General features: G+C 39.9%; 1 protein-coding gene across 2 annotated transcripts in view; it reads right to left on the minus strand.

Moving 5' to 3' along the window:
* The window catches only part of LOC108246810 (desmin), a 31,248-nt gene that overhangs the window by 3,947 nt on the left and 17,607 nt on the right, over positions 1-9,694 (minus strand). For both annotated transcript variants that reach the window (XM_025010166.2, XM_017434532.3), the window contains exons 2-14: positions 8,744-9,084; positions 7,019-7,079; positions 6,284-6,370; positions 5,485-5,652; positions 4,340-4,465; positions 4,088-4,266; positions 1,795-1,856; positions 1,581-1,636; positions 1,293-1,318; positions 1,167-1,204; positions 585-634; positions 448-503; positions 324-367 (exon numbers count right to left, since the gene is read on the minus strand). In XM_025010166.2, coding sequence (XP_024865934.1) covers positions 324-367; positions 448-503; positions 585-634; positions 1,167-1,204; positions 1,293-1,318; positions 1,581-1,636; positions 1,795-1,856; positions 4,088-4,266; positions 4,340-4,465; positions 5,485-5,652; positions 6,284-6,370; positions 7,019-7,079; positions 8,744-9,084 — 1,294 coding nt within the window. The remainder of the gene's footprint in view (positions 1-323; positions 368-447; positions 504-584; positions 635-1,166; positions 1,205-1,292; positions 1,319-1,580; positions 1,637-1,794; positions 1,857-4,087; positions 4,267-4,339; positions 4,466-5,484; positions 5,653-6,283; positions 6,371-7,018; positions 7,080-8,743; positions 9,085-9,694) is intronic.

Raw genomic sequence — 9,694 nt, forward strand, 5'->3', positions numbered from 1 at the left:
AAGTGGCTGTCATAGTGTACAGAAACATCTGTGCAGAATATGGACTGGAAGCCCCGAGATCAAAGTGGGGAACACCCCCAAAGGTAGTGGAGAATGACCGAGCTAAGATCCTGTGGGACTTCCAGATCCAGACAGACCTTGCTGCTGTGTGTTCAAATGTTCTTTCTTCTGACACATTTAGCTGTAATTAGTTTCATGTGACACCATAGTTAGGTGCTGAGGAGAAGGCGGGGCTTAAAGCCCAACTTCCTTTGTGCAGAGATCATGGTTCCAGAAATAAACAGGTAAGTAAGAAAGTTTACAGCAGTAAGTTTTTACAGCACCTTGGTTACTCGGGATGGAGTCCAGATCCCCTATTATGGAAGTCCTACAAAAACTCAAACAGTTAGAAAACTGTGACAGAAAACTAAAAAGACTGGTTCTGAGACATCTTTCTGTGAACATTACTCGATAAGGCGCTCTTTCATCGTTGTCTTCTGGATGCTGATATCCACGTTTACAGACTAAGTAAAAAGAAACAAAAGTTCAATAAAACAAGAACAAATTTTGTGAAAAAGTCTGATTTAGCAGCAGAAATGTTTTACCTGATCATCCGAGGGAGGAAGTGTCATCTCAGACTGTTCTCTGCTGAGATCTAATCCAACACAATCACAACATTTCTTCTTGAATTAATTTGTTTTAGGATGAACAACAAATATGTTTCTGATATTGTAATCTAAATTTATTTGGAATAAATAAAAGTCTAAACTGATAAAGATTTGTTCTGACTAACAGAAGCAGTTGTGGGGACTACATTTTGGATCTGCAACAACTTTTCTTTGTGTTTCCACCTCGCTGCTTTGTTCAAATGTTCTTCTAACACATTTAGCTGTAAGGAGTTATTTCATGCTTAGAGATAAAACAAAGAAGCAAATCTTTAACTTAAAGCTCGTCTGAATAAAAACATGGTGAACTGCTTTAAAAGACTCAGCAGTGTTGAAAATGAGTTCTAAAAATGTTCAAAATAAAAGCATAAATTCATCATGGCAGATCCAATAAAACAAGAATTTATAGCTTGAATTCAGCAGAAGAAGGTGGGTCGATAATCTGCAGGTTGAGTCATTTATACTCAGTAAACTAAGTGTGACCTGCTGTGGTGCGTTCAAGGACAGCAGGAGAGTTCATACCTGGGTCAGTCGGGGCAGCGTTCGGTTCATCGTTATTCCTGCAGAGACTCAAACCAGTTAGAATTATATAAACTGATACAGAAAACTAAAACCACTGCTTCTGATTTATCTTTGTGAAAACATTACCCGCTAGGATTCTCCGTCTCCGGTTCCTTTTGTCAATGTTCACATCCACAATAAATGTAAAAAAAAAAACAATGATTTTATTAAAACAACAAAAGATTTGTAGAATAAATAAATAAATCAACATCTTTGTAAATAAATGCAGCCTAAACCATGAAACTCATACAAAGATGGTAAACAGATGGATTATTCCCTCTGTTTGTGTAAAGACAAACTTTTCTCTTGAATAAACTTCATTCTTTAGGGGAAATGAGTAACATGTTCAGGGATTCTGCAGCAGAAATGTTTTACCTGTCCATCGGAGGGATCATCCGGCTGTTCAGGCTGGTTATTTCCCGGGCTGGTATCTAATCCAACACAATAACAACATTTTAGGATTATTTTTGCTTTACTAAATTTAACACATTTTATTAAATATTAAATATGATTGTATATATTAAAAAAAAATCAAAATCTGCTTGAAATACTTAAAAATCTATAATGCTCAATAGGTTTTTATACTAACTGGCAGTGGGACCAGCAGGAGGGTTTTTAACCGTGGAGTTGTCTGGAGTTGACATACCAATCCTGCAAAGAGATGCAATAATTAAAAATGTAAACATTAAAACTATAAAGATTTATGTTTGAATGTTCCTAACATTAATAATATTATGATTATGAAGCAGTAGTAGTAAAACAGGCAAATAAACAAGCAGATAAAAAGAGACAACGATATAAAACATTGCAACAACTTGAATGAACAAAACTAGAGTTATGTAACATAGACAGATGATTTTTTGATGGTTTTAAAAGTAGAAAAGACTCTGGGTGGAAAGGTTGGCAGCTAGGAAGAAGAAGATGATCTGAGAGTTTGAGATAAAGTTTAAAACTGGAACATTTCACAGAGATATGGAGGAGCAAGATTATGGAGAGCCCTAAAATCGAGGAGGGGAATCTTAAACTGAATTTTATCTTTGAGAGGAAGCCAGTCGAGCAGTTTGAGGGTTGGAGCGATGTGTTCAGTTGATGAAATTTTGGTGACAATGCAGATAAAGAATTCTGGATTAATTGGTTTTGTAAACCAGAGAGAAGAGAATAACAGTAATTAAAAAGTAATGTTGTGGATGAGAGCGGCTGTGCTGCTGGCTGTGACAGACTTACAAAGGTGAGGAGATGAAAATGGGCAGAACGAGCGAGAGTACTGATGTGTCTTTCAAAAGAAAGTTCCCCTAGGAATATGAAACTTTATTAGAAATTGCTTTGGGTTTATTTCAATTGTAATGGACACAAAGATGAGAAAGAAGAAAGAGAACGAGGAAAAGAGATAAAACAAGTCAACACCCTCGAACTCTGCCACAGGACCTGCGGAAGGAAAAAACAAAACAAAGAATCCACAACAACAAAAAGCACATGCAGTATATGATGATAATTATAACTTCAATGGAAAGTACACAGAGCCAGGTAATACAAGAGGGTATTTAGTGACAACCGCAGCCCAACTGAAGGTGTATCTGACAGACACCTGAATCTAGATATGTATGTATGTGAATCTATATGTATCTACAAGGCTTCTCCTTAAGAATATTTGGTAGTGAGTGTGGGGACCCAGATCCACCCCCCAGGACATGAGGACAGCACGAGGAAGAGCGGAGGCACAGACACACAGCAGCCCCCCCAAGCCCGGAGCCCTGGGGGCTCCCCACAGGGACAACTGGACCCCACCCAAGAGGGCAGCAGAGGCAAGCTCCAGGTGACCCCCAGCAGCCACGATGCAGAAGCCCCAGGGGGCCGCAGCAACGAGCCCACAGGCCCCGCCGGCAACCCACTATGCCAGAGCAGATCCAGCCATGTACAGAGAGACCCGAGCCCCGAGGACGCACCACCCCCCAGCCGGGGCCTGGCCGAGCCCGGGCACCCAGCCCCCGACAACAGCCACCCACGCACTGGCGGGCAGAGGCACCAACCACCGGTGGTGCCTTTTAATGAGGGGCTCAAGATGATCCAGGAGAGGTTGTGGAATCATTGATGGTGCCTTTTTTTTTTTGCCCTGCACTCAGCGAGGGTGGATGTTTTTTGTCTTCTCTCCGTTTCCTCCCCTCATCTGTCCTTATTTTTGATCGTCTTTCTTTCTTTGTAGCCTCTCTTTGCATAATTTCCAAATTAACTTATTATGGATCCGGTCAGCTGGTCTCTCAACGCAGTAGATCACATTTTTTTGATGAGAAGGCTGCGCACAGAAGACACTCCTATTTATGTGTGCATAATTGGATTTTTGATGACAGGATTTCTGCTTTTTGGGGTCGGTGGTTTCCTGGCCTATTGTGAAATTCGGGCCATGTCAAGGCTGCTGCTCTGTGTGAAGGAATGTGCCGAGCAGTGGACGCTCAGACTCAGATGCCGAGCGAACAGAGGCAAATAGGCTGGCAAATAGGCTGGCATGAAATTACGCCGTCGGCCTGACCTAAAAAAAAAATTCTGATATCTGATTCTGGCTCGACTTAGTCAGCCTTGGAAGGCTGGCTATCTCAAAATTCAGTGTGTGAAAACAGTGAAAATGGATATTGTTTCCTGAATATAGAACTAAGGGGATACAGATAAATGATAAAAGGAGGGGCCCTAGGACTGAGCCCTGGGGAACACCACAGGTAACTGTGGATGGTGGTAACTGGAAACCTCTGACCTGAACAAACTGGGTCTGATCAGGGAGTTACGACATGAACCAAGTAAGTGATTTTTCAGCCATACCTATGGAGGGAAGACAGTTGAGGAGGATGTTATAAAATGGCCGTCAAATCAATGGCGATGAATGCCAACATTACCTGAGCTCCTCCTCTTCCAGGAGCATCTTGTAGAAGTTTATCTCCACGTCCAGTGCCATCTTGACACTGAGCAGTTTCTGGTACTTGAACAGTTGGTTAGCCATCTCTCCTTTTATTTGGATTATGTTGGACTCCAGCTTGCTCCTCTCAGTTTTGTGGCGATCCTCCATTTCCTTTGTCTGTGTTGACAGAAAGATGAGATGAGTTCTTTGACTTCAGAGAGGACAGAGTTCGAAGATGCACCTTACGTACTGTGCTTTTGAGTGAGCTGTTCTCAGAGGTGAGAATGCTGATCTGTCCATTTAACTCCTTGATCTTCTGCTGGGCCTCTGTCAGCTCTTCACCGTTTTCACTAACTGTCTTGTTCAGCTCCTTAATCTGCAAGGACAAACGTCAAAGGTCAGGTGTTTATTAAGACAACCAAAAATTGCAAAAAAGATCCAAAGGGAATAAACTGCATAAAACCATTTATGGTTACTTTCATATTTTTTGTAATTGTAGTGGAAATTTTTTCCTCTGCATTGTTTTTTTGTTTGTTAGTTTTGTGTAAATTTGTTGGGGGTTTTCCTCTCAGTCTAGACACATTCTGGTGTTTTTATTTAATTATCTTGTGGTTTTTTTAATTGTTGTGTATTTACTGGGGTTATTTAGTCTGTTTCAGTTATTTGAGTGGTTTTATTGCTGCAGCCCGGATTTAGAAACAGCAAAGACAGAACTCCATCCATCCCACAGATCATTTCAACTGGACAACAACAAGCTGATGATGTTGTTGTCCTGTTGCTCTGAAGTGATTCTTTGGTAAGTTTTGGTTTGAATTCAAAGGTCTTGGCTTTGCTCTGGGCTGCATGGTGGCACAGCACAGTTGGTTTTCTCTGTTGCCTTGCAGTAACAAGGTCACATGTTCAGCTCCTTTCTGCTTGGACATAGCATATTCTCCTTGTGCACCGTGGGCTTCCTCTGAGGACTCCACACAAAAACATGCGTGTTAGGTTAACTGGTTGAGTGTGTGGATGGATGTTGATCCATATGTGGTCCCTGTAATGGACTGGAGACCTGTCCAGGCTGTGCCCTGCTTCTCACCCAGTGACTGCTGGAAATAAGCCCCAGCTTTAATACAAGCAGCTCCTGCTGTGTTTGCTGACCTCTGCAGTTTGTTTTTAATCCTGATTGTTATTGAACAGAAAGGCTGACTCCAGCACCTTCACCTCTGACAGAGGATCGGCTGTAAGAGACACAGCTCTGAAGGAACTCCAGTGGTTTCATGTTTGGACTAAGAAACAACTGGTAAATTAGAAAATTAATCACTGGTGGTTCTTAAAATGTAAACCGTGACAGGGATAAACATAAACTCAGCAGAATTCACATGTTTGTTAATAATAAAAATGTTTTTGTGTAACCTGGTCTTTGTACAACGTCTCAGCCTTGTTGATGTTCTCAGCAGCGATGCGCTCATAGTTTTCCCTGATTCCTTCTAGCACCACTTGCAGTTCTGATTTGGACATGTCCGTCTCATCAGAGCCCGGAGTCTGTGTCTCCCGTACTTTTTCCTTCAGCTCACTGACCTCCTGCACAAAGACAAAGAGGTTACAGCTCTGTGAATTTACAGGAAGAAATATTAATGTGAACCAAAAGGATTTAATGGAATTAGCTTTGTGTTTGTGTGTGTACTGAGAAAACAAGAATAAACCTTTAAAACCCAGCTGGAAATAAAATCATCTTTGGACATAATATTGAAATACTATTAACTGATGCTTTTATTCTGATTGAAATAAAAAAATCATCAGTTCTCAGACTGTAACCAGCTGCAAACTGACAAAAGGACCAGGTTATGATAGAAGATTCTGAATATTTCCATACAGTGTATTCATCTTTGTACTGCTGCTATAAAATCACAAACTTCCAAACAAACTCACAACTCCACACAACAGCTGTCAGTTTGTCTGTTTATGACAGAAATTATTCTCTTATTGTGATGAATCAAAGGCATGTACTGTTTGGCATGATGTATAAGTGCCAAATACACTTATACTGCCCAAGGGGCATTAAGAACACACACATATATACACACACACATCAATAAAAACATCCAGCTCACTTGACTCTCTCCCACATGGTTCATAATAAAACCTCAGTGAATATTGAGCTCAGTTTAATCAAAGCACAACAACTGAGCAAAAATTAAAAAGGGAAGAGTACCTGTTTGTGAACCTTTTTTTCAAATTCAATCTTTTTTTGCAGTTCTTCAGTCTCCTTCTTCAATTTCTGCTTTTCGGCTTCCAGTTCCTGTAACAGTTCATAAGTACATTTTATTTGGAAATAAAAAGCTCAGCCTAAAAGGTCTGCTGACCAGGGGCAGTAAAAATAAATACAGAGCATCCAGTGATGTTTAAATCTGCTCTTCACAACGTCAGAGATCTTAACTGCATTCACCCTCCTCAGTTTCTCTTGACATCAAGCATTAATTACAATAATTACATTGTCACATAAAATGTATTTGCCATTTATCTTTCCCCTCTTTCTTTCCTTTTTTCTCCATTTCACTGGGATCACATACAAAAGCACAGACAGAACAAAGAAAAATTGTTTTTGCAGAATAAATTTAGATATTCAAAGTAATTTCTAGATACAGCAGTGAAGCTCACCCCGAACATTTCTATCACTGACTGTGAATTCAGTGATAGAAAGGTTTGTTTTTACTTTTTATTAGAATAAAGAAATTATCAACAATATTTCTGTTTGATACAACAAAGTTTTAAGAGCAGTGAACCAAACTATTGTTGTAGTTTAACAAAATATTTCATTTTGCTTTACTTTTTTATTATTAATACTAAAACAACACAGAATGGCGCACGTCAAACCTACAGTATATAAAAAAAGGTTTTATCTGTGTAAATAATAAAGTAAATTCAGAATGAGCTGTGCAGAACTCACCTTTCTCAAATCATCACAGGTTTTTTCTGCTTCCTCTTTCAAACGAATCTCTTGCTCCAGTCTGGACAAGAAACGCAGGAAATATGTTCACATTAATTCACTGATATTCACTGCTCACGCCATGTAAATAAAAAGGAAAGTATTTAAATTAAAGTAATTTATTTGGATCCAATTTACATTATTTTCTCACCTCAAATATCATAAAAATTGATTATATCCTGTAAGATTTTGCCTAAAATAAGCAACAGTCTCAAGTATCAGACTAGCTTACACATCTGGAAAAGGCATCAATGCGGAAAAGTATCTTCAGCTTTTCATCAAGCAAAACATCCAGCAAAGAAGATCCAGGACTGTTGAGCAGCTACAATCCTCCATCAGATCAGAATGGGACAACAATCCCTCTAAACCAGGGGTGTCAGACTCCAGGCCTCGAGGACCGCTGTCCTGGAGGTTTTAGGTGTTTCTGCTCCAACACACCTTTAATCACCTCCTCAACAAATCATCAGGTTCTCCAGGAGCATCGCAACAAGTCATCCATTTAAACCAGGCATTTTAAAGCAGGAACTCGTCTAAAACATGCAGGAGAGCGGAGTTCTGTGCTCTAAAACCTCCAGGTCCTGCATGTTTCTTCTGAAAAGAAACAGCGACTAAAAGTTGTGAGGATTTCTGTAACTGATCATCACATTTAGTTGTACACAAAGAAGAGGAATATTTTCTAACGCAGTTTGTCGATGAGTTTGCGTTACATTAACCCCCAAGCAGTCATTTAAGGATCTGTTTAAAATCCAAACTTTTTGGAGTTGGGATTTTGCTAACAGTGCTGGTTCATATACCAGATGTTTTCGATTTTTTTCGTAATTCTTTGACTATATCGTGTCGTCCGGCATCTATTAGGAGGTGCTGCAGCACCCTCTGCACCCCTTCTTGCCAAGGCATCGGTGTTTATGCACATGAAGAGAGGCGTTTCTAACCCAACATAATCCCAATAAAACAAAAGCCCTCCACATGACCAAAGATATATATGTAGATTTTGTTGTTGTTTTCAAAAGAACAGCAGGTTGTGCATTAATGAAAACTGAGGAAAATAAAGTTTCATGACTTAAAGGGCATAAAAAAAACATTTAACTGTGCATCTAAGACATGTATTAGTCTGACTCACATAACGTGCAAATTAATTCATTGACAAAATCAAATAAAGATGATTTTATTAAATCTAATCTGTCCAGTGCAGCTCAGGCTTCACCTCGTGTGTGATCAGATAAACACATCCGATCAGTACTTTGATAGTGGGATGCTGAGTACAAACGTTAGGAAAAGTCAGAAATTTACATATTCTGTGTAGGAATTTTTATTTCCACTTTAAAGTGAAGTTAAGATCCATAGCTGGATGGGATTAAACATCATCAGTGAAAGGCAAACAGTTGTTTGTTGTCCGTTTTTTGTGTAAATAGCAAAGACTTTTTTTGGAGTCAACATTTAATCTAAAAAACAGCTTTTCTGTCCCAAATCTAAATTTCTTTACTCTGTTAGGCTGAAATAGTTTTGCCATAAAAGGTATCTACCGCCGTCCTAAACCTAACCTTGTGTTCAGAATGTATTGATCTAGATTTCCCCCAGTAAAAAACCTCACAACACAACCATTTTTTAAATTTATGTCCTCATAAATGCGTAACAACTCATGTATGGATACACACGCTGGTGACTTTGCAGCCAGTTAGCACACACCTGGTTTGTAGTTTGTCTCGCTCCACCTTTACAGAAGATATTTCACTGGTTAAGGTCTCCTTCTCATGTGTCAGCTTGTTCATCTCCTCCGTTCTCATTTCAGTGATGCTTGTCGACGTGAAACTTCTCATACTCTCCACCTCCACGATCAGCTCCTGGTTCTGCTGCTTCAGGGAGCGGATCTTCTCGATGTAGCTGGCAAAGCGACTGTTCAGCTGCTGCAGCTCGGCCTTCTCATTGCTGCGCTTGTTCAGGAACTCCTCGTTGATGGGGTCTATTAAAATGAAGCCTGAGGCGTCCCCCATGGCAGCGTTAGATGCAGAAAGGTCCTGGTGCTCTGGCTGGAGGAGAAGTCAGAGGTCAGATTGGAGAAGATAGAGAAGATGAAGGAAAGATGACTTCCCCTGTATATCTGTAGTTACTCCTCACTTTTTACCCTCTCAGCCCTGACAGCACTCCTGTTTCTGTCTGAAACCTTTTGTCTCCCTTCTTTTCTTCTTCTTTCTCTCTTTTTTTCATCTATTTTCTTCCTTTTCCTGAGTCATCACATTTTTCCCTCCACCTGTCTCTTGCTCTTCATCTCCCCGTCTTTGTCTCCCTGTCTCTGTGGAGATTAAACATTAAAGCTGGAGTTCTTCTAAAATGTCACAAAAAGCATGAATGTAATACTGTCTCTTGGCCAGGTCATCATTGTAAATGAAAACTGGTTCTCAACTGACCTACCTGCTAAAATAAAGGTTAATAATAACTAGAGAAGTTGCATTTCCTGCGAAAATGCAGTGTGAATGCTTTTTTTGCTGAATGATTTTGCTGAAAGCGGCTGAAGATATGCTGAACAGCTGAAGTTTAACAAAGATGCAAAAAGTGGAACAGAAGCTGATTTGTAGAAGAGTTGCATAGGGTAGAAGAACAAAAGCTGAAAGAGGCAGAAATTAGTTTAAAAAGCTGAAA

Source organism: Kryptolebias marmoratus, linkage group LG23 (genome assembly GCF_001649575.2).
Source record: "Kryptolebias marmoratus isolate JLee-2015 linkage group LG23, ASM164957v2, whole genome shotgun sequence".
NCBI lineage: Eukaryota > Metazoa > Chordata > Actinopteri > Cyprinodontiformes > Rivulidae > Kryptolebias > Kryptolebias marmoratus.